This window comes from Neospora caninum, chromosome X (genome assembly GCF_000208865.1).
Source record: "Neospora caninum Liverpool complete genome, chromosome X".
Taxonomy (NCBI): Eukaryota; Apicomplexa; class Conoidasida; order Eucoccidiorida; family Sarcocystidae; genus Neospora; species Neospora caninum.
Genome location: NC_018396.1, coordinates 4,810,146 through 4,836,573, shown reverse-complemented (window position 1 = coordinate 4,836,573; position 26,428 = coordinate 4,810,146). Strand labels below are relative to the sequence as shown.

Genomic DNA, 26,428 nt, shown 5'->3' with positions numbered 1-26,428 from the left:
AGTGTTTGCCGCATACCGTACCAGCGATGCGCCCCACTTCACCACAACGTGCCATGTTAGATTGCCTGAGTCGAAAGCGAATCACATCCCAAACAGTGGAAGCCGAAAGACGTTCACGTGGAAAAGAAGTTCCTCGGAAGGAATAAGCCTCGCCGTTTACCGGCATAAGGCGCTTATGTAACGAATATCCACGATCTTCAGCACTCGCCTTCGACCAGCGTGACCTGATGCACGACAACTAAGTAAATGAGTAAAGAAGGGCCCTCCGAAATCCCCGGGCCGTCTGTTCGAAAATATGCTTCACTTACGCGTGGTTCATATGATATATATGCGATAAATATGTTCACTCATCGCGTTACCAGGGAATGAGAATCTGCCCGTAGCAGAGAGTTCAGATCACACGCAGATCTACTCTGGCAGGCTGTACCGCGCGATGCACAGACGTCCCTACGTTGTATCTACATATATGTCAGCATACAACGACAAAGGTACAGTTGTTACCCTCTGCCTTTGCAAATACAAGAGCTTTCATGATTTCCCCGAAAAACAAGTGACAGCCTGAGATGGTGTGCCACCGAAAGAATGGATCCTGAAGCGAGACGGGCACGTGCTCCACCGAAGAAAAAAACGCACCATCTTCCTCGCAGAAGCAATCTCTGCCCGATGTCCTCACTACAAAATGGCCTTGAAATATCGTGGTTCCTGTCGTACAATAAAACCCGAAATCAACTGTCGAGTTTAAGAAATCGCTGGCGACGCATAATTCAACTGGACTCAGCCGGTTGCGCGACAACGTAAAGAACGCCACCTGCTTGTTTTTTGGCCAGCTCAAAACGCGTTGCACAGGAGAGAGATTGGCCATTGATGACAAATTACTAGAATCATGAGACTGCCGCCCATGCATCCATTTCGTACGTGAAAAGAACGTACAGGTGGAAGAAACAAGATTCATGGAAAATTTGACGCCACACCGCTGGAAGAACCAGTGCTGTGGCGCACCAAGGCAAAGGTGTAGTGTGTCACTCCGTTCCCTGTCTCGGAGGAATTACATGGCTTTGTTTTGTCAACACCAGGCCCACTGTGCTGTTCTTTATCTGACGTGTGTTTTTTGCAGAGATTGCCTCAAGGGGATGTTTAACTGACCGCCACAAACGGATGGTGAACCATCGCGCAGTCGATTTGCTGTTTACTGTCTTTTGGACTTCGTGTTCCCTCGCAGTGTAGAGTTTCAACATTATGCGTGGTTCCAGAATCAGCTACGCCAAGTCTCAAACACAGCAGCGAAGGAGACTTGGACTCGACCGGAGACCACTGGCGCAATTGGCAACTGCAGGTCAGCACCCAGTGAACAGCGCACCACGTCTTCTCTTTTCTCTCTGTCCCGGGGAGAAAACGCCGTTTTTTTTTGTTGCGACGTTTCGATTCCTCTCCCAACGGTGAGCATTCTGTCAAAGGCGTGTCTGTAAGAACTACACCAACAGTTGAAAACGAGGTATACGCTGGGACAAGTGACCAGTGGGACCGAGCATCATGCCGCACTCCGTCCACTTGCAAACGTGGTGGAATTAGCGCTGGACGCTTCGAGTGTGCAAATTCCTTCGGAAGGATTGCACGCAGACGGCTGTGTTTGTCTCGCTTCCTTCGCTCGTCACTTTATCCATCAGGGACCAAAGGACAGCGTTGCATATACCGTAGGCGATGAGTCCACATGTGCGCCGTCGAAGGTCCGTCGGTCCAGTTGGCGACCAATCACGGTGAGGTCGCGTCGGCCGGATGGGGTCGGAGCCGTTTCATCGATTCTCTGCACCCGACAAACCACTCTCGACCAGCGTGAAAGGCATTCCAGAACCGTGTTCCTCTGTCGGCAGCGTTACAGAGAGGCACTACGCGAATGCTCACGTTCTTTTCGCTTCAACGTGGTGCGGGGGGAGCGTCAGCGGTGACCGGGAGTACTCGAGAGGCTTTCATTGCTCCGTAGCCGTCGATCTTCTGTAGTGGCTACCGTGCTTCCCTAGATTCCTCCAAAAGACCACCACGTGTGGGTTCGTGAAACCTGGTCAATCTCTCCTCAAGCGTAACCCTTTTCTAGTTCACGGTTTCTGCTATCTCAGTTGACGGATTCCCCCGTTACGGGAATCTATAGCCGTGTCTAAGGTGACAATGTGATCAGCTGCCTTCCGTCACTGCTTAGAATTCGTCACAATGCTCCGGTTTCGTCCCAAAACGCTCCTGTCGTTTATGGTGTACCTTTTGCACTCTCCTTCATTCTCAACTCTAGAACTGGGTACCCCCGTCCATGCTTTCAATAGTTCCTCCTTCTGTCGATGCCTCCTAAAGCCCTACGGCCGCGGTCTGTCGCCTGCCCCCGCAAAGGTGGCAATCATTGGGGGAGGAATCACTGGAGCTGCAACTGCAGCATTTCTACGCATGTTGGAAAGCGACCTGGCGAACCTCCGCCGTCCGAGACATGAGAACGGATTGCTTGAGCCGGACGACACGGCGACTTGTCGACATCTGGTTGTCGACATTTTCGAATCGGCAGACCGTTTAGGAGGACGACTGGACTTTGCAGAGCTGGAGGGCGCTTTTGTGGAACTCGGGGGTGCAGATATCCATGAGACAAACGCATGGATGGTGCAGTTCTACGATTTCCTCAACGCACATCTTTCAGAACGGGAACAAGGCGAGACACCGTATAGTGGACACGCTTCTTCAAACAAAGCGATCCCTCAGTTTGTCAAGAAACTCGAACCTCCAGACACGTCCGTTCGTCTTCTTGACGGAGACGACGTAGTAACAGTCGACTTTGCCGCTTTCAAAGGGCGCAGCGACACTGTTCTGTTTGCGGCGATTCTGCAGGGTGCTGTCGACGCGTGGCAGCGTCTATACCCGCTCTTGGGACTGCGGACGTGTGCGGATTTTTCCGGCCAAAACGCTCGCGTCTGCGCTGACTCTTCGACCGTCTCCGGAGCTCGTTGCCAAAGAAGGCACAACCTCCTTCCCGCCTTCGAGACGGCGACAGAGATGGTGCGTGAGGTGAACTTGTCGGCATTGCTCGAACAGAAACTGGAAGATGTCCTGAAGACATTCCAGTCACCCTCTCTTGTTAACGGCATCGTTGACGCCCTAGTCCGCGGAGTATACACGCAGGGAACCTTTGTGCATGCTCTGGCAGGAATGGTCGGGCTAGCGGGAGCGACTGGAAACCTCTACGCAAAAAGACGTCCAGGCCGCGAGTTGGTCGAGTTTCTCACGAAACTATCTGTAGACCACGTGTTCCTTAATTGTCAGGTGAAAAGCATTGAAGAACGGAAAACTCGGCGTGAATGGCAGTCGCTGTCGGGGAAGACATTCAGTTTAAAGGCATCGGAAACGCAGTGTCCCGTCGACACGAGAGAGTATCTGCAAAAACAAGCATACGACTTTGTTGTCGTTGCCACACCCCTCGAGTTGTCAGGACTTTCGTTCTTCCGCAGAAACGAACTGGGTGAGTTGGCTAACGTTGACCGTCCTGTTCCGAGGACGTTCCAGGAGATTTTTGTAACATTTGTGGCTGCGGAGGGAATACTGAGCACCAGTCCTTTAAACCCAACAGGGGGACCGACGCTGACGACGTCTCGAGAGAGTCGTCGCCAGTCAACAGGGCGAACTGATTTGTTGCTGTTTGCTTCCTGGTGTGGACATAGTTTGGCAGATGAGGGGAAAGACGGAAAACCACACAACCTCATCTGCAAACTGACAACGGGACGGGAACTGACGGATGCAGATCTTTCCCAGCTCTTTCGCGGCGTGCGCAGAAGCCTTCGTCGCAGGTGGCTAGCCTACCCCATTTTGCAGCCTATAATCTCTCCAACAGAGAAAGCCACGAATGACGGGAAAACGGCAAATGTGGAGGAGCCCGCTGAAGTCAGCCCCACGAGTTTTCAGTTGATGGAAAATGTCTTCTACCCCAATGCCTTCGAGGGAGTTTTCTCTTGCATAGAGGGGCAAGCAATGGCCGCGCGGAATGCCGCACACCTCGTGCTGAACGCAGCCACGCTAGCGTATGATGCTCATTCCCTTCTAAATTCTAGTTTGTAACGCGTACAAAGGAAGTGTCTTGCGAAAGGACCTGCAAACCCCTCTGAGATACCAGAAGAAACGTGTCCACCCTACCTTCGGGTCCGTGATCCCGATCGAAACTGACACAGAGTTCCGTGTCTTCGTGTTGCCTTACTACCGAGCCGCTCTTGCGGGGTGCATAGTTTTGGCTGTTGACTCACTCCTCAGAAGACGATCTGTTCACTGTGCATCTCACTCTATGAACTTTGGTGAAATAGCTCGCTAGCCTGTCAAACTGCTTTCCACGGGATGTGACACGGTCTCGCATGCATCACGGAAACACTTGAAGCGCCAGGGAAAGGAAGGACGGCGGGTATAAGGCGTGCCGCGTCCATTAAAAAGACACAAAAGCAGAGAAGCGGTTTCCGCCTCGAGAAAGACTCTACCGAACGCACAAAAACAAAAGAAAGCCATTTCTTCCCTTCTGGTTTTCCGTCTCAACCCTCTGCATCGTGAACATCGAGTTTTCCCTGGAAACGTTTGTTCGCCGTTCCTTGCCTCTGCACACGGGGACAATGCGAGTGTAACCCAAAAATACAGGAAACAGCGCAAACAACGGTCACCGGCATAGGTTGATGTTCCTTTCCGGTGACGCCATTGCTGGAAAACGACCGTTATGTACTTCAGAGGTAGAAGGTGCTAACAACGTTTTTCTGGAATCGCTACCCAGCGTCGGATGCGGGGCCGAAACACGAGGGACTAGGAGGACCCCAACAAGAAGAAGTCCTTCCGCTTCTCTGCGCTGTCAATGGTCCCCTCAAGATACAAACATCTCTCCGATTTAAAGACACCCCACCGCGGGGGACGGTTGGAAAGAAGATACAATGGTACCAAACGGAAACTTCCCATGTTATGTTTCCCCGTCGTCTTAGGCTGTCGATGAGGCGGCTCAATAGAAGCTGCCTCCAAATCTGAATTTCTTCACCAGGGGAACAAGCCGTGGAAGATCCACCGCTGGCGTTTCAACCCTAGCGGTACATTTGGTTGACTGTCGCCACTGGGAGCTGGAGCTCTAGACCTGCGAAAACGGGAGGCAAAAGGGGGGCACGGAGGGGAGGAGTCAACAGAGGGAATACACCCAGGAAGTAGCAGAAAGCGAAAAGGCGGCAGGAAAGACGGATGCACGTTCATCTGGCGTCTCAACTGTAAATCAAAAACGCCGTGAACGAATTCCGATTCCGCCTACACACGGCGCCGCTAACACGAAGGGTTAGGGCAGACCCTGTCGCTCGCGAAGCTTCTCTTCGCCTTTTCCGACAGGGGACGAAGAATCCGAGAAAAATCGAGCATTCCGCCTCCTTCTTTTCGGTTTCTCTCCTTAACGAGAACGACAGTCGAAAAAGACGCTGGCCACACACCCTGCAGTTTTCACTCCCTTCCCTTTTTTCTGTACGAAGACGACTTACACAGGACACATGCCGTGGAAGTAAAGGCGCACCGCCCAGTACGTTTGGGGGTTCTACTTACAGAGAACCAGTTCCCAGTTTGTTGACATAAAACCTACCTCGCGCGGTTGCTTTCAGAAATACATGCAACGCAGAATGTGTTTCTCCACTGGCCAAGGAAAATACGGAAAACCGACACAGACCGGGGGAGAAACGAACACACCGCAGAGACACGAAACTGCCAGAGGAAAGAGACAGAGAGACTGGCGAATGCTGGATGCGTCCAAACAGCCACGTGCTCCTGGCTTACCATTATGGTCTTCGTCGAGTTTCAACCGACATCCGAGGCGCGACCTGAGAAATGAAGGAGGGGAGCAAATACAACAGAGAAGAAACGTGGAATCAAAGTTGCATAAAAACTGGTAAAATGCAGTGTAGCACATGCCACAGCATGGAAGGAGACACAAAGTAAGGCGTGTAGCATTTCCAAGACTCCTTAACATCATAGCCATCTAAATGAACCGCACACGACGGGTACTAGGGTCGAGTAAACGAGGAAACTCAAGATCTGAACCATTCGTCCAAGTCGTCGCGGGGAACATAAGGCAGCGAGGCGTGAACTCCGCGCGGAAATGCAATCAAACAGGAGGAAGAAAAGCGAACTGCACACACGGCACTCTGCCTGTATCGAGGTGCCCGCAGGCGTCTCAGGAAACCTAGGTCCTCACCATGAGAGAAACAAGACGAGAGTGTGAGGCCGAGGAAAAGTAAAAGTAACGGAGGAAAAACCGCCCAGAGAGAAACAGGACGACTGTGACTGGGACGACGAATCGTAAAACAAGGACAGACGGAAAAAACGGAGAGACGAACCTACGTGTTGCTACCCCCTTTTTTCGTTCTCCTTGCGCTTCACTTACGTGTCTGTTGTATGTACAGCCAAATCCAACATGTCCTGTTCGTCGTCATCTGCTTCAGGGAACTTGGCGAAGTCCGCTTTCTGTCCACAGACGGGAAATAAGCGACACAACGCCTTTTTGCTTTTCCCTTGGTTTGCCTTTCCTATTCGTGGCTTTAAATCGAAAAAGCACCACAGAATCACCGTGTGCAAATACTTTTCTAGTTAGCAAGAGCACGCAACGAACTTCGAGGACTCAGATTCACATGCAAGATGAGTTGAACCTCCGGAGGTGACTCTAGGGTCATCTCCACAGGGGGAAGCGCGGCGCGAACGCGTCGGCGCATCTTGAAGGGACACGTAACCTGTCGGCCTGTCGGGCTTCCGCACAACTCAGAGAAAAGGTGAAAACACACCGAGTCGAAAACCTGAAAGAACCAAGCCGCGACAAAAAGCTGCAAGCGCAACGACTGGGCACATGCACTTTTACAGAAACTCGTGAACCTCCACAACACGACAGGAGGCACAATCGGCATGTACAGTGCGCACGTCAAGCACCTTTGTCGTGTTTTTTTTCCACCCCGTCAGCAGACGCACCGCTCCTTACACTCAAAATGACGTGGCATGTGCTGCATGCACACTGGCCGCCGCATGCGCCCTCGATTCCCACGTCGTTCTCGAAGGCAACCATCAACACGGTCTGTCCTGGCTGAGGGAGGAAACACAGAAAAGCTTGTGCCTCGTTGGTGCATTTTCCTTCCAAAGGTGGAGATCACCTAGGAAGAGAAAACTTTGCCGTCTCTGTCGTTCGCTGCTTTCGGCAGACGGAGGAGGCGCGGAAGGCGAGAGGCAGAAATCTCCCTTCTCTGTGTCAGGAGTGTACTGTTTTTTGCTTTGAGTGAAGACAGAAACCACAGCAACGGTGGGAATGTCAAGAGCGAAAGAAGAGCGAACCGGTTCGCCTCGCTTATCTGAGCTGGCGTGTCTCTCGTCTCTGCGCTTCTTACCCTGTACGCACACCGCAGCTTCGTCTGCCCATCGGCGCTGGTGAACGTCACGACTGGGGCTCCTTGCGTACGTGGTTCTTTGGCACCGTCGGCACTCATCTCGTCTTTCTCTTGGGCTCGGCCAGCGCCATCCGCCGCCCCTTCTCTCTGGGAGTCAGTCGCGTTTTGCTCGCGATTTGTCTGTTTTTCTTGGGTGTCTCTGGCTGAAAACCAGAAACGCCTTCTCGGAAAGCTTGCGACAGCGCGCGCGCTGCTCTGGGTCTCGGCAGAGAGAGAGGCGATTTTCGCTAGTGAGGGAGGAAGGGACACAACGAGAGAGCGAGACGGGGCAGCGAGCGGAGAAAAAGAGGAAGAGAGCAAGGAAGCAATCCTGGAGGAAACGTGAGACGATCCCGAAGGCGGAAAAGACAGAAAGGCAGCACCGGTCGTGCCTGAGGAAATCCTGGGGTTTACGGGCTGTACAGAAAGCCAGCGTGGGGTGGTCTTTGAGCTGCACGAAGACGAAGAATGGAAGCGCGAACGAGAGAGAAAGGAAAAAGACGACTGCACGAGTGGGCCAGCAGAAGGGCGGAGAGCCGCGACAGCATGGCGGTGGTGGCCGATCGCTGCCGTGAGAGCTCTCGGGCAGGCATGGCTGTCGGCTAGTGGGGCACTGTTCACAAGGAAGGAATGCAGTTGTCCCCTTCCTTTCATTTTGGCTGGTTCCTTTCGTTGGCGAACGAGGTCAACTTGGAGAGAAGCCAGAGAACTGGAGGGCGCGTTTTGAGCTCGCCGGCTGTGAATTGGCCACCGATTCGATCTCAAATAACAAACTGGCTGTCACGACAGCTAAGAGAAAGGAAAGAAACGGACGACAAACGCGCAACTTCTCGCTCAAGCGCGATCTGTATCTTGGCGTCTTGAAGGGCGACGCGTGGCACTGCCGAAAAGTGTACAGACACCGTAGCCCAGAAACCTTCGCAACGAAGGAGGTTCGCGAAAGAGACGTTGTCCGCAGTACAAACGAGACACGAAGCACTATGTTTGGGTCTCCGAGGCAAGCCTGCCTTGAAAACAACCAAAAAACGCTCGGGCGTCGATCTGTTTGCGAGGCTCCAAACACTCCACAGCAGCGAGCTGTATGTACATCTGATTGTCCGCAGGCACCGTCCAACTGGAAGCGCGGCCGAAGTCGGGCAAAATCGGAGCAAACTGAATGCGGTTGGCAGTTTCTGTCGCGTTTCCCGTGCAAAAGTTTCTTCTCCGGAGCGGAAAGAATCCGCGGCGGATCCAGGCGCGAAAAGAGACCGTGCTGACAGCCGACCGCTGCATGCAAAAACGCTGCATCACGGGCAAGGATCGCCAGCACAGCTGAATCAGCCGTGGAAAGACAACGCCCGTCCTTTCTCTTGGTTTTTCTCTTATTTGCGAGGCTTCTGCGGTCTTTAGAGAAGCCTTTCCTTTTTGTTTTCTCGTGGGCTGCTGCCTTTTTCCAGGACCCCTGCGTTCCACGCTGAGGCCCCACGACTCGCCGGCATGCGCATGCGAAGCTGGAGTGGACAGCCGTCGATTGTTACTCGTTTTTCGACGCCTCGCGTCTCCTTTCTGGTTTCTTTTGGCAATTGATTGAGTCCACCACACAGCGACTGTCCTCCCCGTGTCCATACTCCGTGTCCAAGGTGTCTGCTGCGTTCTCTTTCGAGTTCGCCGGTTTCTCCGTTTCGAGCTCAGTCGGCGGCAGAACCGCCGTCAGCAAAACCCTTTGCTCCCTACCGTCCCTTTCCTTTCTCGTGGCCTTTCTGTATCTGTCTTTCTTTCAAGTCCCTCTTCCTTTCTGCGTTCTGCCTGGCGCTCCGGGTGGCTGAGGCCGCTCCCTGTCTCGCTTCGAGCGAGGAGGTCCATGGCCAGCTTCGCTCGAGAAATCGCGTCGCGTGTTCCACCGGGCGCACAGTTCGCTATGGTCCTACACAGAGGCCTTGATCTGCTTCTTCGTGCTTTAACGATCTGCATTTTCTTTCCTTCACGTCACATCTTCTGGGTCTCTGTTCTGCTCTGAGACACGATGAGCGCTCGTCGACGGCATTCCCAGCAGAAGCCCGAGGCGGCGCCTCGAGCCTCTCTTCCGTCCTTTTCGCCCTCGAATATTTCTTCTCTGTTCGCTCCTCGGGGCGGGAGCATGGACGGAGGACGACGCGGCAAGAGACGAGGCAGAGAAGAAGACGGCAACGGGCACTGGAAGAGAACGAGAGGCGCCCGGGGAGCACGGCCGAACTTTCCCGATGAGGATGAACAAGGTTAGTCAAAGAGAAAGATAGGGCAGATGCATTCAAGGAAGCATCCCGGCTAACCGCTCAAAAGTCTGAACGCGTGCATCTGTTTCGCTCTCTGTAAATCCATCTCCGTATACCAGTTGGCTCCTCTGAATCATGTTCCGAATCCGTTCGACTGTTTCTCCGGTAAACAAAGACGTCGCAGATCTGAATTTGTCGTCCAACTCACTGCATCTGTTCCCCAGAAAAACTAATGCGGGCTTCGGTGTCCAACCTAGGAGTCTCCCGAGGGGGTGGATCTACCTCGTAGGCCCTCGAGTTTGCGGTTGCTATTCTTACAGCCCGAAGATTTTTGATTCAGTAGGTACCTATAGGATAACGTCATAAAAAATGCGAGCAGTAGATCTACGGGTGCCGTCGGTTTCAGCCTTCGATTTACTTCAGGAGGTACACCAGGACTCTGTGCACATTTCTAGCGTCAGCATGCAGTACTCTGCTCCTGGCCATTGACTGTGTACCTGACTCCTTTGGTGTGTCCCCGTGTTTTTCCTGTGCCTCTTTCGACTCTCTCGTGTTTCGGGGCAAGATAGATATACATAGGCAGGTGCGTGCATAGCTCTTGTGAGTTTCTTTGTTTTTCGGGCGGCATCAGCTTCATTCCTCCTTTGCCAGGGATCTTTTGCACTTCGCCCCCCTGGAACCCGAGTATTTCCGCTGCCCAAGTTTTTCTGCCTTGCCGTTCTTCAGCTGGGAGCGACGTCGACGAACACGTGTCGAGCGATGAAGACCGAGAGGCCAGCGGGAAGTCCTTTGGCGGGTCCAGTCAAAACGGGGAGGAGGAAGGTGGTTTTGGGCACGAACAAGAGCTGGCGGAGGATTTGAACAAGTCGAAGAAGGCCGTGTTGAGTCGCAAGCGACGTCGCCACGAAGAGCGGCGCCAGAAGAAGCAGATGCAGCAGAAACAGCAGCAACTGTGGAAACTGGAGAGGCAAAAGGCGCTCCTCGAGCGACAGCTCGACAGACAGAAAGCGGCGCTTTCTGGGCGCCAATCGGAGCCGGGCGACGCCCGCGTCCCGGAAGACCCCCGCGCGGCCTCGGGTGTACGTACTCTCCGCCGCGTACACCAAGCGTCGTCTGAAGAAGCGAGTAGTCGTCCACCGGCACGCGAGTCTGCTTCTGCCGCGAAGAAGATGTCTTCTCTCGACGTTCGCGGCAGTGTGCAGTCTGTTCTTCTTGCACGGGGCAGGGCGGCTCAAGGCAGGGAAGGCGACGCGTCTCTTCCTGCCGTGTCGTCCTCGTCCTCGTCTGAGAAGGATCGGAAAGCGGAGGAACGGCGCATCGCCCTCGACGCTGCAGGGCGTCAGCTGGACGCCGAGTTGGCCTTTCTAGAGGCGAAGTTGGGGATCAGCGCGGTGAGCCAGAAGGACGGCGAAAAGGGGAAAAAGAAGCTGGCCAAAGAACTCCTGGACGATGGATTCGACGAAGACCTCCAAACGCTGCTCGACGACATCCTCGGCGGGAAGGCCACAAAGACACGCACAGGAGAAAACAAAAACGATGAAGCCGAGGAAGAAGACGAGGAAGGCGACGAAGAAGAGGAAGAAGAGGAAGACGAGGAAGAAGACGAGGATGAGGAAGATGAGGAAGAGGAAGACGAGGAAGAGGAAGATGAGGAAGAGGAAGACGAGGAAGGTGACGAAGAGGAGGAAGATGCGGAAGATGAAGACGAGGAAGAGGAAAATGCGAAAGATGAAGACGAGGAAGCAGATGAACTGGATGAAGATGACGAGGAAGTTGAAGGCCGTGGTGAAGATGAAAATGGAGAGGGTGACGATGAGACTTCGATGGGCGGTTCTCGTTTGGCGCGAGAGAATTCGGACGTGAAAGCGGGGGCGCCTTCGGCAGCTTCTGCGGGGAAATATCTTCCTCCTCACCTTCGGAACAAACACGTGGCGCGAGGAGCTGACGATGCCGAGGAGGACAGAGATCAGGTCGCGGGGGAATCTTTTGATGAGTCTCTGAGACGGCCTCTTCGCACCTCTCCGATTTCTCCCGATACGCCCGAGAACAAGCGGCCTGCGTCGGTGTCTGCTTCAGTTCCTCTGTCGTGTCTTCGAAAGGCGCGAGAAACGGCGACCGACGCAGGGCGAAGCCTCACGCAGCGCCTTCGAGGCTCCTTCAATCGCGTCTCTGAGGGAAATGTCGAAGTGATTCTTCAGCAGATCTCCTCAGACGTTAAAGCTGCTCTGACGCAAGTAAGCGACAAGACGTTCTCAGATGGGGCAAAAAAAGCGCCCGTAGACTCGCGCCCCAGCGCTGTGTACACGCGAGTCGGTTCGGGTTTGGACTCGTGAAGCTCCCAATCTTTTGTCTTTCCCCAGCAAGGAAATCACAACCGACAGACCTTCCATGCGTTAGTCTGCACATATATATATATATATATAGATTCTTGTATGTATGTATATATAAATGTTGCAATCATGCATGTACATACATATGCTTATATAGAGAGCTATGTCTGTGTGTACGAATTCATTCACACCCACGTATTGATATGCAAGCTTGAATACAACATATATATATATATATATATATATATATATATATATGTGGATGTGGCAGCTTCATATGCCGGTGTCGTGCGGCAGGACTGAGAGATGGCTTTTTTTTCGTTTTTTCAGGTTCTCTCCAGTGCTCTCCCTCAGCCGTCCTCGGCGAGCTCGCCTCTGAATCCCCGAGACGTGCGGGCGTTGCGGCGCGAGCAAGAGGTCTGGTTTTTTCGGGAGGTGAACGCGTCAGTTGTTCGGCTTCTCATGCAGAGCGTCGTCGAAAGCAAATTTTCGACGGCGTCTCTCATCGCCACGCAAACCGCTGTGTGCTGCGGGCTGAGCTGTCTCCTCGATGCCAGTCTCTGTCCCGAGTTCCTCTCCGCGCTCGGTCGTGCCTTTCGCAAATTCTTTCCTCTCTCGGCTTCTCTCTCCTCGGCCGAGCCCCGCGAGGAGAGCGGAGCGTCCGTTGGGCTGTACATCCGCCACATTTTGATGGCGCTTTGCTTCCTCTTTGATTTCAACGTCTTCCGGCCGGACGTCTTCCTCGGTCTCCTGCAGCGGCTGTCTTCGCCACAAACCAGTGCGAAGGGCGAGACGGGCCAGGACGCGAGAAAAGGCAACCTTTCCGAGTTTCAGGTTGAGTGCCTGCTGCTGGTTCTTCGTCTCGGGGGCGGAAAACTGAGGAACGAGAATCCCGCTCTGTTCAAAGAAGCCTGGACGTTTCTGATGAAGCGCGTGCGGGACGGCGAAGGCTCCGAAGAGGTGCCGAGGGACCCGAGCCACGAACAAGAACAGCAGTTCGACGACCTTTCGCGAGACGAGCAGAGAGCGCGCCTCGCTGGTGTGCCGACAAACTTCCAGGCGGAAATGCGCCACAGACGGGAAAGCGAGCGCGCAGGATCCACAGGTGAGGCTCGAGGGAGACAAGTTGGAAGCTGGCGAAAGCGTAGGCATCAAGGCGGGCGGGGCTGCAAACCAGGAGACGCGAGAGGCAGGGCGGGAGGACCCGTGCCACAAACGTTCTGGAGGGCCGAGAGAAAGGAGCGCATGGAAGGGGAAGTACGCGCGAACCGCGGCATCCTGGAACGTGGCGTTTGACACGCGGGGATCTCTCTGTTTCGAAATCCATTGAAACAGTTGCCTTCCCCCTCGCTGTGCACGCAAAAACCGAGAAAACCAGCACAGGTCGACACAAGCGAGACGGCTAAAAAGCGGTGTTCTCTCTCACTTTTTTACAGCGGCTTTCTTCCAAGTTTTTTCTGGGGCAACAACCGGTTCGCTTTGTGTCGCTGTTCCTCGATAGGTCGCCTCCACTATCTGGTCCGTGAACTGGAGGAGTTGAAGAACAACAAAGCCAGCACGATTCATCTCGCTTCTCGGGCCTCGCAAGAAGCGATGCGGTAAGCGACAGAAACTTGTCTCGACTTCGAGATTCTCGGCCCACCTATCCAAACAGCCCCATACAGATTGCGTGCACATATTCTTCCACTCGTGCATATGCACATGCATATTTCTCGAAATGGAGGTAGACGGAGAGATACAGACACAGACTGGTGCAGAGAGACAGAGATACAGCGAGAAGGTTATCGAGAGAGAGAGACGTAGAGAGAGAGATATAGAAAGCGATAGATGGTTTTCTCGTTGAGCACTGCCGTCTGGACAGATTGGTTGGTTCGGTTCGGTTTCTCCTGACTCGGTGTCTGTTCATCTTCCTCTTTCTTCGGAGCCTGTGGTTCTGTTCGGATCCCAAAGGTGGCTGCAGCCAAAAGATAAAATGGTGATTTCTCGTTTCCAGCGCGGCCGCCCCTCCGTTTCACTTCTCTCTCTCACAGTCTTTCTGTGTGTTGCTCTTGCTGGGTTTTCATCACTTCCGCACGCGCCCTCCTTTCTCTCCCTTTCTCTTTTGTCGCTCTGTTTCTGTCTCCTCTCTGGTTTTTGCCGCTCGACCCTTGCCTGGGCGTACCCTCTGTTGTTTCCAGGTTCCTTCTTCGTGCTCGGTGCTCACTTTCGCTCGCTTTGGAGTCGCTCTTCTTTTCTTCTCCGCAGCCGCTGGCTACAGACCAGCCCTTTTCTGGCGCAGTCGCCGCTTCGCCAGTGCGGAGGAGACGGGAAGGCTGTCCTCGTCAATGCGTCCTCGTGGGAAGAAGTCGAGCAAGGCCTTCCTGCGTCTTCGCCGTCGCTTGCGGCTGTCTCTGCGTCTCTTCGTTCCGTTGGGTCCTCTCGCAAAACTCTCGGCGGCGTTGACGAAGAAAGAAAAACCTGTTTAGGCACTGCGGGGAACGAGAAGGCTCTTCTGGACCTCGCAACAAAGCTGCGGTAGGGGCAATCCGTTTCTGCGAAATGTCGCCTCTCGATTTGTGCCGTTTCTCTCTTCTCTCCCTGCTTCGCGTAGGCGCGTGTGGCGACTTGCAGATGCGATTCATCTCAGACTTTCCTTCCCTTTTATCCTCTCTCTCTACGTATACATGTGCATAGATGTATGCATCTCTTTTGGGGGATTGGCACTTGAGTGTGATTTTGGGGGAGTTTTTTTTCAGTGCATGCGTGCCTCTTGTGTCTCCTCTCTTTCCTCGGGATAGGCAGAGTTATGGAAGCGTAAATGCATCTCTCCGCATATAACCACATTAATATGGAAAAAATATACAAACATCAATAAATATAAATGTATATATATATATATATATATATTTATTTAGAGAGCGATGCACATCTGTGGCCATGTAGAGGGAGGCAGGCGGCAGCAGAGTACCGTGTGTACCACTGGAGCTGTCTGTGTACCTCTTTCAAGGCGTTTCTTCCTCTCTTTGTCCCATATATATATATATATATATATATACCTATATGTGTGTTTACATGTGCACGTATGCATATATAAAAATAGATATATGGATATTTATATGTGTATTGGTGTGTTGCTTGTGTGGGCTCTGCGCGCAGTTTGCATTCGGAGGAACAGAAGAAGATTTTTTTGGCTGTCATGAGTGCGGAGGGGCCCAACGACGCTGTCAAGCGCCTCCTCCAGATTGTGCCGCAAACCAAACAAAAGAAGAACTTCGTAGGTCTCCCTTTCTCTAGCAGAGTCTCTGGTGCCACAAAAGGAAAACGTTTTCAGTGCTAGGGGATACATGCATATATATATATATATATATATATATATATATATGTAGACAGATAGTTAGATAGAGAGACATAGATAGAGAGACATAGATTGATTGATTGATATGTGGGTTCAATCATATAGATAGAATCGCATCGCTTCAAACGTGTACACAAATTTATATATATATATATGTATGTGTGTACAGCGATGTGCATATGGGTATAAAATTCTGTTTTTTCCGAGCCGAGTCTAAGACGGACCAGCCCCGGACGTGCAGAGGCGGATGTCCCTCTGGAGATTCGGGCGATGAATGCGGTCTTTCCATGTCGTATCTTCGGTTTTTTCTTTCCGTAGGTCACCACGGCAGTCGCAGTGCTGCTGCACGTTTCTTTGCAGCAGGCTGCCTTCAATCCCTTCTACGCGTTGGTCCTCGCGCGTCTCTGTTCGCGGTGTTCCTGTGCGTCATGGCAGTCAGATGAGGAGGCGAAGCCTGAGAACCTTCTTCCCTCGCCTTTTCCGCCGCTCGGAGGAGCGAAAGGCGAGGGTAGAATCCGCGAGCGCGCTCCGTGCGCCTGTCTCCTCCTTCCCGAAAAAGAAGGGAAAAACTTTAGACGCGTCACGCAGCGGGGCGTCGCGGCGCAGAACTCGGCATCTCATGGATTCCCCTTGCGGCGCCTCCTTCACCTCGCGAGGCTCGAGGCGTTTCTGGTGCGACTGAAAGCCAGACAAAGAGACACGGAAAGACCAGAAAGGAATGTAATCAGAAAGCGAGAGGGAGAGAGAGAAAGAGAAGGAGAGAACCAGAGAAAGAGAAACAGCGAGAGAAAGAGAGAGACTGCGACGCTTCGTTGGCAGGGTTTTTGCGGGTTGGAACTGTGGATAAGGAGGCAGACGTAAGAGGAGAGAGGACGTCATGAGCTACGCTCTTTTTCTCTTGCCTCGCTCTCGCGCTTCGCGCGTATACGAAAGGCCTTTCTGGGTGGTTTTCGTCTTTTTTCCTGCTTCCCACAGCGCGGCGCGTGCACGAACTGTTCAGGCATGCTTTCTTCTGGAGTCTCCGCTCTGTGTTTCTGCATGCAATTGCAGATTCGCATCGGCGTCGTTGAGCTCCGCGTCACACGCTTCATCAGTTTCGAAGGCGAGAAGGGCCAGGCAGACGCCCACATGGGTCTCTCGGGGAAACTCGGATTCTTCCTGCGAGAGGTACGCGCGCCGAGACCAACGTTTCTCGCAACGTCTCGACTGTCTTCCATCGCTTTTGAAGGGTGGCCTGCTTTTTCTCTTTTCTTTCTGCGCTTTCCGTCGCCTCTTTTTCGACATTGAAGTCCCGTGCCTTCGACGTATCTCCTCTCGAGCCTTGTCTCTCTTCCTTGCGCTTCCGGTCTTTCTCAATTCCTTTTTCTCTCTCGTCCCCTCTTTTTCTCTGGTTTGCCTTCTGTATTGGGTTGGCCTTCTTGTCAAGGTTGTTGCCGTTCGTTCTCTGTCTCTGTCTTTCTGTTACCTTCTTCCTCGTGTTTTGCTTTTCCCTGATTCGTTTGCAGCTGTGCGTGGAGCTTCTGTGTTCTCCTCCGTTCGCATCCGTCCCTCTGCCCGCGCCTCCTTCCCCGTCTTCTCCCCTCCTGCCTTTCCTCTCGCTATCGGCTCTTCCCGATGTTCGCGAAGCGTTTCTTGTCGTTTTGGAGGACGTCCTGCTACCGGAGGCGAAAAAGGGAGCGCGCAAGGGGAAGACGAAAGGAGGCAAAACGAGCCTCGTGGCAGAGTGCACACCGGGGAGAAAAGGGAAGTGCAGCCGAGTCTCCGGGGCTGTATGTACACCCGTTTGCGGGCTGCGCAAGGAAGTGATCAACCGCGTCATTTGGTTTATGAAGAAACAGAAGCGATACGAAGAGGAGGATCCAAACACCATCACTTTTGAGGAGTAAGAAGGCGGAGAGACAAGAGCAACAAGATATACACTCCCGGTCGAAAGCAGAAGAAACAGCAGACGAAAGCTCGGAAAGAGAGAACTGCACGAGGGCGAGATGAGCACCGAAGAACACAGGCGGTTTCGTTGAAGAGGGGCGGAGGAAAGAGAAAAGAAGAGAAGAAGGTGAAGACGACATCATCTCTGAGCATCTTGTGCGAGGTAACGAACGATGGTCTCTGTCGAACGCTGAACGAGAATCTTTTCTGGAGCTTTCAGACAACTCCTGGCGACGCTTCGTGGCGACGACCAGCACGCGACGCGGAAGGAGCATCGCTCGCGGGCGCGGCGAGAACGCCCACGCCACCGCTTCAAAACGCAACAGAAACCCCAACGAGAAGTTACCACACCCATACATACATATATATATATATATTTGTATATACTCTTATATATATATATATATATATGACTATTAAAATACAGGCGCATTGATGGGGATAAGAAAGTATGACTGTTTGCCAGAGGGAGTCGCTTTCAAGGCAGAGGACATTTTTCACTGAGCAGGTAGAGAAGCTTCGAATGAGAAATCCGCGTGGGCTCGAGAAGGGCGAGGCCTCGTCTTCGTTGGAGCTCTGGTAGGAGTCGATTTTTTTTTCAGCTCAGATCAGGGTTCAATAACGATACAAGTAGATATCTGCATGCAGATATGTGTATACAGAACCGCCAGAACGCGCTGATGTACAGATGTACATATATATATATATATATATATATATTTACTTACAGATGTGAGTCTAGAATTCTACATAGAAAATTATAGAAGTAGGTGTATATACGAGCCCGTGAGTGTATAACTGTTTTTGTAGTCGCTTTCCTTCTCCTGCAACATGTTCCTCTTTCCGGTTAGCGCTTTGCCTTCCTTGTGGCATCCTCGTTCTCTGCCTCCGTTAATCGCTAGTGCGTTTCCGCAAACTCCGAGCATCTGAGGGCCTCGCGACTCTCTGCGCAGCGCATTCAGATTTTTCTCTGCATGCGGTCCACTCCGCGCATGCAGGAGAGGGCGAAAAATTCATGTCAGTCCTGTTCACATTCACCTTGAAACGATGAGACATCTCTGCATGCAGCCACACTCAGGATCTACGCCCGCAAATCCATTGCATGCACACATATTTCCACCTATATTCACATACACACAAATATATAGATATGTGTAATTAGATACATGTGTGTATACTTTGGCCGATGAATACATTGTGTGCACACCGGCCCGTGCCACCCTCGATTTTTTGCGTCGCACGACTGAGAGTCACACGTTCCCCTGCGGTTCCCTTTGAAATAGCTGCGTGCGAAATCTTGGTGTTCCGCATTGTCTCCACTGTCTCGACAAAACGCCGATCGCCGCTCTCTGCTGATTCCAGAGAACCCACAAAAACTCCCTCTCCCTTCTCTCACTGATCTCTCCCTGTTCTCTCCTCTCTCTTCTGTCCCTGTTCTCTCCTCGGCTTGTAAGAAGATGAATCCAATTAGATACGATGGAAATTTACCATCCGGCATTAACATATGAGGATAGAAAAACGCTCTTCTGTCCTTGTTCTCTGTCTGTTGTCTCGCTTCTCTTCTCTCTGTTCTTCTCGGTTCTCTCTCTCCTCCGTGTTCGCGTTTGCGCTTCGGGTTTTGGGTTTAGGTACAGAATTCGTCTTCGAAGACGTTGCAGATTTTCCGGAAGAATCCGCCAATGACGCGGGTAAGGTCGATCAGTTCGGCCTTGAACACGTGGAACCTCAGCAGACTCTCGCCGAGGAAGTCGTCAGCGTCGAACGTCTCGGTTTTCTCTTGCAGCAGATCGAGGCTGCGCTCCAGCTGTCCCTGGTGGTACTCGAAGAGGTGTTTATGGCGCGCTTCGGGCCAGTCTGCAAAGTACCCAAACGCGTAGGACCACTTCAAGATCCGCCGACACTCGATGATTTGCTTCACAGCTTCCTCGAGAAACTCCACTTCGGAAATATCCCGCAAACTCCGCTGCAACAAAATCCGCATCTGCTTGTTCACTTGCGCCATCTGCTTCTCCGCCGCCACCCGCTGGCCGTGCGAGTGGGCCCTATACCTAAAAACCGCGAACGGTTCACACGCATCCACACAGACAACGACTCATACATATATAAATACATGTATATATGTATATATATATATATATATATATGTATATACGTATATATATGTATATATGCGCATGTACGTGCTTTTAAATTAAAAAGAGACACACATCTACATAGAGATCCATTCGTGCATCTGCAATCATCTATTTATATATGAATGGATACACATATATGTTTATGTATACCTGTATGTGTATCTATCGACATATATGCATGTATCTATATAATAAATGTACATATATATATATATATATATATATATATATATAGGTTGACTGTGTGTGGGTTTTAGGGTTAGATACCTTTCGAAGAAGTGGGCATATCTTTCGAGCGATTCTTTGGCCTTTTTGCGTTTTTCTTCGCTGGGGTCGGGCGGTCTTTGTTCGTAGACGTTGCATCTGTAGAAGTTGCTGGTTTGGTGTTTTTTCCAGTCGCCGAGGCAGAGCCAGCAGAACTCGAAGCCGCAGCGGCAAGTCATGTGCATGCATCCCTGGTTCTTCTCGATCGGCTGCTTGCACTTTGGACAGTTTTTCGTGTGGACGAGGATCCACGTCATGTTATCTGCTTCGCTCTGGTTTTTCAAATTCCAGCTCTTGATGATGTTGCACGGCACTGGACGGTGCGGTTCCTCGCTGCAGTACAGGCAGAACCGCGTGCCGCACGAACAGCACACGTCGCCGCCTTGAAGACGCCCGCCGGAGCTACAGAACGCAAAGGAAGACGAAGAGAAAGAAGAAGAGGAAGGAGAGGAAGGAGACGACAAGGCGTTGGATTGGATGTTTCGGGCTGCAGCGGCTGCAGCATCGCAGATGTCTGGGTTGTCCGTGCGTTCGCAAAAAGACGAGGTCGGAGGAGACAGGAGCGGGGAAGCGACGCCCACGGTGTGCTCGCGAAGAAGTTCGACGGCCATGGAGCACCCAGGCGCCGGACACCAACTCAACGCCGGGTGTCTTTCCACCAGGAGGCGGATCTGGAAATCTTGGAAGCGCTCGAAACTTTGCGGCGACAAAAAACGCCGCCAAAACGCATCGCGCACGACCTCGCCACACTTGTACAGCGGACACCTGAGACCACACGTGCGAGCGAACGAGACACCCGATCAAAAAGGGCGCTTCACACAGCTCGCCATTCCAGGCGAAGACACCCAAATCTAAAAGTGGCGGAGCTAGAGAAAAGAGTCACAAAGACAAACAGAGCGAGGCAGAGCTGTGGAAGATTGAGACAGAGAATTAGAGATACATATCTCCATTTAGAAACGGATAGACCGACGAAACCAGTGGTAGATAATACACATGTAGCCATATATGTGTACAGTATAGATGCACGTGGTTTTTAGATGTGTAGCATACGTGCATAGTATAGATGTATCGGAGTTGATATGGACCATGCGAAGATGTATCGAGACACGCGACGAAAAACGTAGACCATGCCGGGAGAAGGCTGTGTGGAGGAGCAAAGAACACAAGGAACATGAAAATCCAGAGACTCACCGTTTATCAACGGCACTCTCCGGTCCTTCTAAGATCGCCGCTTCCAGGTACATCCTCCAGCACCTGAAGCAGGAAACGCATGCGCACAGATAGACACTCAGTCTCAGCATCCGCGAAGTTCCAAAGGCGACCTTTCCCCCAGTTCGAACGACCTTCGTTCTTTTTATTTCCTGTAGTGTCGATCGGAGTTCTGCTGTCTCGAAGAAAACAACAGACGAAGCAGGTCAGAACGCTTCCCCAATCCCGCGAGTGTGTCCTGTCATAAGGCAGCGAATCGACGTAGCGTGCGAATGCATCGTCTCTGTCCTTCGAAATCGTTCCTCTTTCGCCGTTTATCGTTTCTATGGAGAAGAGGCCACCGCATCTCACTGCACAACGGCGGGCGAAACTCGAACGCCCCCCCCCCCAGCTGCGGGCTCCTTCCCCTTTTTTTTAAACAAGGAGACAACTACGGCAAAGTAGAGAGAAGGAAGAGGAAGACGAGAGAGACGAGAAAGAAGAGAGACGAGAGAGAGAAGAGATCAACAAGCTCTTCTTACTCATTTGCAAAGCGATGGCCGCAAGGGAGCGCCGAAGTTTCGCTAAAGGGGACCACCAACGTCGTGATTGGGCACTCAAACATTTCGGAAGAAGAAGAGGAAGACGAGGAGGAAGAAAAGGAGGAAGAGGAGGAAGAGGAGGGAGAGGAAGAAGAAGAGGAAGGAGAGCAGTCCCCGTCATCTGTGTCCTGTGGGGGAGGTAGGCGCGACTGGAAGAGAAAAAAGGATAAAACGCATCAGTTTGGGAAAAGAAACACGGTGAGGGCGTGATAGGAAGTGAGCGAGAGAAAGTGAACAGGCAAGGAACGCTGGGCGAGGACGGGACCAGGAAAGAAAACCCCAAAGCGCCACGTCCTGTCCAACATGAAAACGCGCCGGGGGGTTGAGAAGTGACAGTGAGGTTGAACCGCATGCCTTCACCCTCGATTAGATTTCACGTGTGTCTATGCGGGTGTAAGGACTATTATAGTAAATAAATATCTATACATTTGCATGCATTGAGCTAGTATGAATATCCACATATATAGATATAAATATAAATATATATATATATATATATATATATATTCATTCTGTTTGTTGGAAGGTTTAAAGGTGCACGTAGAAGGCCAAGGGCGCGGTCTTTCTGAAGACTACGTAAATCGGCAGGTGTAAAGGTAAGAAGCGTTGGATGGAGACGGAATGAAAATAAGATCTGCGTTTTGTTTCGTGCTGATTCTGCGAGAGATTTGGGAAGCTTCGATTACCTTTTTCAAGACGGCCCCGCGATCGGAGTACCACTCTTGAATGAGGTCGTCGGCGTGCCATCGGTACGTTCTCAGCAGGAGCCTGACGCAGAGAGAGAGAAAGAAAGAGAGAGGGAGAAAAGCTCGGGAGGGGAGGATATCGCGGGAAGTGGACGCGACAGGAGAGAGAGAAAGAAAAGAAGGGCGACAGAGACAGCAGAACAGAGGAAGAAAGAGGACAGAGAAAGAGACGAAGAGCGAGAGGAAGAAGGCGGAAAAGACGGACAGGAAAGAAGAGGGAAAGGAACGAGGAGGGAAAGGAACGACGAGGGAAAGGAACGAGGAGGGAAAGGAACGAGGAGGGAAAAGAACGAGGAGAGAAAGAATGCGAAGAGCGACAGAGAGAAGAATGAGAGGGAGAAAGAGAAGAAGCGAAGGTAAAGAAGAGAACGACACAGACGCACGAGAGGAGGAACTCAAGAAACCAGTACAAACGGCCAAGCCAGAACGGGAAGGGGGAGACAGGAGCTCGAGGGGAGACTTACGAAGCAACCTCTTCGTCGACACCAAGGAGCTCGGTGGATTCCTGGAGAATCTCGTGCATGCGCAAGCGCAGCTCCTCAGGCGTGAGAGCTCGGAAGAGAACTTGAGAACCCTGCGACGGAAAAACACATGGCGGGAGACAGAGAAAGGTGATACACGAGGCACAAGACGAGAGGGGGTTGGGGAGAGTGGATGAGTCTTACTTTTCTTTGTTCGATCGACTGGACCTCTGCAGAGACGACGTCGACGCCGATGTCGCTCTCGTCATCGAAGACATATTCCTCTGAGAGTAAATCGTCATCCTCTGACGGGCTGACGTTTTTCTGAGACCGTGGACTCTGTTCGGAAGGCCTGCGGTTCTCGAGTTCGGACAGCTGACCGTCTTTTCCTCCACCGTTTGCGGGCTCCGCCTCCCCCATTTTCGCCGCCTCGCCCTCTCTAGATGTGCACGCGCGAAAGCGAGGAGAGACAGATCCGAAGAAGAAACACGCGAAATTCTCTCAGAGCCGGGCTGAGCAGCCTCTCGCGCGCGGGGAACCGGGACACCCGGAGGCAGAGGGAGGAGAGACGAGAGAGAACGACGGAGAGAGGAAAAGAAGAAAAGAAGGAAAAGAAGAGGAGGAGAGAGAGTGGAGTGCGGCTTCTAAAGAGACGGGAGACGCGTCAAGCAAGCGAGGGTTCGCACACCGGTTTGTGGACGGGTCTCATGAGAGAGGCAGAGAAGGTGAGAAAGACAACAAAGGAAAATGAGAAAGAAGAGCGGGGAAAGAGGAAGAAAGAGAAGAGAGAGGAAGAAAACAAAGGGGAATCGAGGGCCGGAGAGCGGCCAACGGAGCGTGCGTTTTAGCAACGACGAACCGCGGGGAAGACCGCCTCCCGCAGGGGCGAATCGAGATCCCTGAGGAAGGGAAAAGAGCGACACAAAGAAATGGAGTCTTTGCCTTTCCGTTATCTCTGCCGCTGTCCCTCTGTCTCTCCTGAGTCTTGCTCCCGGGAAAAAGATGCCGAATCATTGCGGCCCAGAGAAAAACGCTGTCGGGTGTGTGAAGAGTCGCACGCGGGTATACCGGGGCGAGACAGCGAGAAATCCAGCTTTTTAAACAGGACTCGAAACGCCAAAGAAGAGACAGAAGAGCGGACAAAACAAAGAAAAGAAACACAGTTCGAGCTGAAGCGAGCATAAAAACTCCCTCATATCGCACGCCCTGCGTCATTCTGCCGCTCGACGGCGACGAGACACATCCCAAAACACCCGAGAGAGAGTCCAGCGGGCGCGTGACTGCAATTTTCTCTCAAAAAACATTCCACGACTCCAACACGTAAATCTGTAACAGATACGGAGTTTTTCAGTTGACACCCGGATACGTCTCACCTGGACATATATACAAACATACGTGTAGCCTATGTATATTTGTATTTTATTTGTATACACCTCCGTTTCTATGATTCTTGATTTTTAGAGGGGGCTCATGAATGGAGGCACTCTGTCCTTAACCCAGATCAAATGCATGTATTTAAAGGATGTATGTGTATACATCTGCATGTATTTAAAGGATATAGGTGTATACATCTGCATGTATTTAGAGGATATATGTGTATAGATATGCATGTATTTAAAGGATATATGAGTGTACATGTGCATGTATTTAAAGGATATATGTGTATACATCTGCATGTATTTAAAGGATATATGGGTATACGTCTGCATGTATTTAAAGGATATATGGGTATACATGTGCATGTATTTAAAGGATATATGTGTATACATCTGCATGTATTTAAATGATATATTTGTGTATATGTGCATGTATTTGAATGATATACTTGTATAGATATGCATGTATATATGTATATATATGCAGATAGATGCGCGTGATGCTTCTCTAAACGACCTGGCATCTTGATCTGTCTGGCTCCGTGTTTGGGACAGATCGAGTTCCTGAAGGCGCGCTCGGACTGCAAGTTCGCGTTCGTTCTGAGAACTCGAGAGAAAGCGAAAAGTGGAGAAGCAAGGAAGGATCTTTTGAAGAGCGAGAGGTGGGAGGCTACAAACGTTCACTTACGAGCCTTCATTCTCGTCCCTCGTGGCACTGCCTCGGCACGTGGAAAAAGAAATCAGCCAGCGTGAGGGAAGACCCCTCTCCTTTTTTGGCACAGCTAGCAGACAGAATGGAAGAAAAAACAATGACTGCAACGTCGAGGAAGGCAGAAACAAGCGCAGAAGAAACACAGATCTTTTTTTTCAGATCCAGATGTCACGTGTTCTTCAAAAGTTTAAAACGTGTGACTCAACTGGTGGACGCATCGTGCCTCTGTCGCCTCTCGTGTGCGTGTCTGAGAAAGGCAAGAAAAAAGAAACAGTTGAGGAATCGAGAGACGATCGCGAAGGTCAGAAAAGGAAGTGCCGTTGAGTCTGTGGGTCTCTGTTTTTTCTCGCTTCGCTCTGTGTGGACGCCAAGTGTTGGTCGAGGTCCGACGGAAACGACAGAGAAGTTGAAAAAGAGAACTTGAGAGACAGAGCGAGAGAGAGAAACAGAGAGAGAGAAAGGACAGAAGAGCGTGGGGAGGGACGCGTTCTCTCCGCAGCGCCGGTTGCGACACTCGCAGACCAAGAGTGTGTTTTGCGGAAAACGTGTTTTCCGTAGAAGATTCACGGAAAAAATCCGCGTGCCTCGCGCGAACGAACCGCGGGGGTTGCATGTGTCGGACAAAACGGTCTGCTTGCCTGGAACACCAAACGTCTGTCGACGTGTGCGCCCCCAGGCCTGCAACTATTTTCTCTTTCCTGCGAGAACACGCGTCTGCTACGTGGATCCATGCACCGAGTCGGTATTTGTAAGAGGCAGCATCGACGGAATGCATGCCTGTCTCGCCATCTGGTCAGAGAGAGCTCGTGTGTAAAGCCACAAGTTTCACAGCGTAAATACACCTGTGTGTTCGGATCTATCTAGACGGATACCTCTATGTAGACGTGGACGCGGTCACAGTTAAGATATAGAGGCACAGAGAGACAGAGCCATACAAAAGTTCAGAGACAGATACAAGGGAGGCAGATAGGCATAGAGCTCCCGACAGCTAGGGAGATGCATTTGGCTAGATTTAGGGTATCTATTCGGATATTCTTTTCGAGGGTTTTCTTCACGCCAGCGGCGGTTTCTTCTGGCCTCGCATGTTTTTCCTTTGTCGCCCTCGTTGCCTCAACTGCGTCTTGGTTTCTCTCGACATTCGCACCGGAGCGGTCGACTCGGATTGGCCACGCGCCAAAAGTCGCGTTTTCGTGCCTTGCAATTTTTCAGCAATCGAGCGGCATGCTCGAGTCCTTCACACAGAGAGGTGTACATACACCAGAAAACCCAGGCAACACACGCAGTCGACGAGCGAAAGCAGATTTGGGGCAGAGCATCAGAGTTGCACCACCAGCTACAGTGCCTCGAGGGAAGAGGAAACGCACGCAAAGATAAGGTTGACGGAGACAAGAGGGGGACGAGAAGAAGCGAGAGGAGCAACACACGCACATGGTGCGAAGAAGAGGCGCTCACACACGCTAGAGAGGCAAGGAAAAGCACGAGAAAAAAGAAGACTGGAAACTCAAGAGACTCCACGTTTCGCGTCTCTTCCCGAGCGGGAACGAAAAGAAGACGCTGCCATTTGTCGCCGCTGGTCCCTGGCGGGCTCGAACTTCTTCGCTTCGCAGAGAGAAAAGAGAGAAAATGACGCACTGCGATCTCCCCCCTCTTCTGTTTTTTTGTCGCGTCTCGGTTCCGAACTCTCCACAGAAGACAA

General features: G+C 51.8%; 4 protein-coding genes across 4 annotated transcripts; 2 read left to right on the top strand and 2 right to left on the bottom strand.

Annotated features, from left to right (window-relative positions):
- Nucleotides 1-2,202: 2,202 nt before the first annotated feature.
- NCLIV_050340 (putative prenylcysteine oxidase) lies at nucleotides 2,203-4,080 on the top strand (the record flags this gene model as incomplete). The annotated part of the gene is made up of 1 exon (XM_003884587.1): nucleotides 2,203-4,080. One exon carries the CDS (start codon nucleotides 2,203-2,205, stop codon nucleotides 4,078-4,080), a length of 1,878 nt encoding a protein of 625 aa, XP_003884636.1.
- Nucleotides 4,081-5,069: 989 nt separating this feature from the next.
- Nucleotides 5,070-8,081, bottom strand: NCLIV_050330 (putative 2Fe-2S iron-sulfur cluster binding domain containing protein; the record flags this gene model as incomplete). Its single annotated transcript, XM_003884586.1, has 5 exons — nucleotides 5,070-5,119; nucleotides 5,797-5,840; nucleotides 6,404-6,483; nucleotides 6,989-7,090; nucleotides 7,389-8,081. 5 exons carry the CDS (start codon nucleotides 8,079-8,081, stop codon nucleotides 5,070-5,072), a joined length of 969 nt encoding a protein of 322 aa, XP_003884635.1.
- Nucleotides 8,082-9,429: 1,348 nt separating this feature from the next.
- NCLIV_050320 (conserved hypothetical protein) lies at nucleotides 9,430-17,208 on the top strand (the record flags this gene model as incomplete). Its single annotated transcript, XM_003884585.1, has 9 exons — nucleotides 9,430-9,661; nucleotides 10,385-11,892; nucleotides 12,319-13,093; nucleotides 13,490-13,586; nucleotides 14,233-14,502; nucleotides 15,124-15,241; nucleotides 15,641-15,994; nucleotides 16,373-16,489; nucleotides 16,828-17,208. The coding sequence occupies 9 exons, from the start codon at nucleotides 9,430-9,432 to the stop codon at nucleotides 17,206-17,208; spliced, it is 3,852 nt and encodes a 1,283-aa protein (XP_003884634.1).
- A 1,664-nt stretch (nucleotides 17,209-18,872) lies between these two features.
- Nucleotides 18,873-23,064, bottom strand: NCLIV_050310 (hypothetical protein; the record flags this gene model as incomplete). Its single annotated transcript, XM_003884584.1, has 7 exons — nucleotides 18,873-19,296; nucleotides 19,651-20,412; nucleotides 20,839-20,901; nucleotides 21,378-21,586; nucleotides 22,124-22,205; nucleotides 22,648-22,757; nucleotides 22,849-23,064. The coding sequence occupies 7 exons, from the start codon at nucleotides 23,062-23,064 to the stop codon at nucleotides 18,873-18,875; spliced, it is 1,866 nt and encodes a 621-aa protein (XP_003884633.1).
- Between the last annotated feature and the right edge of the window lie 3,364 nt (nucleotides 23,065-26,428).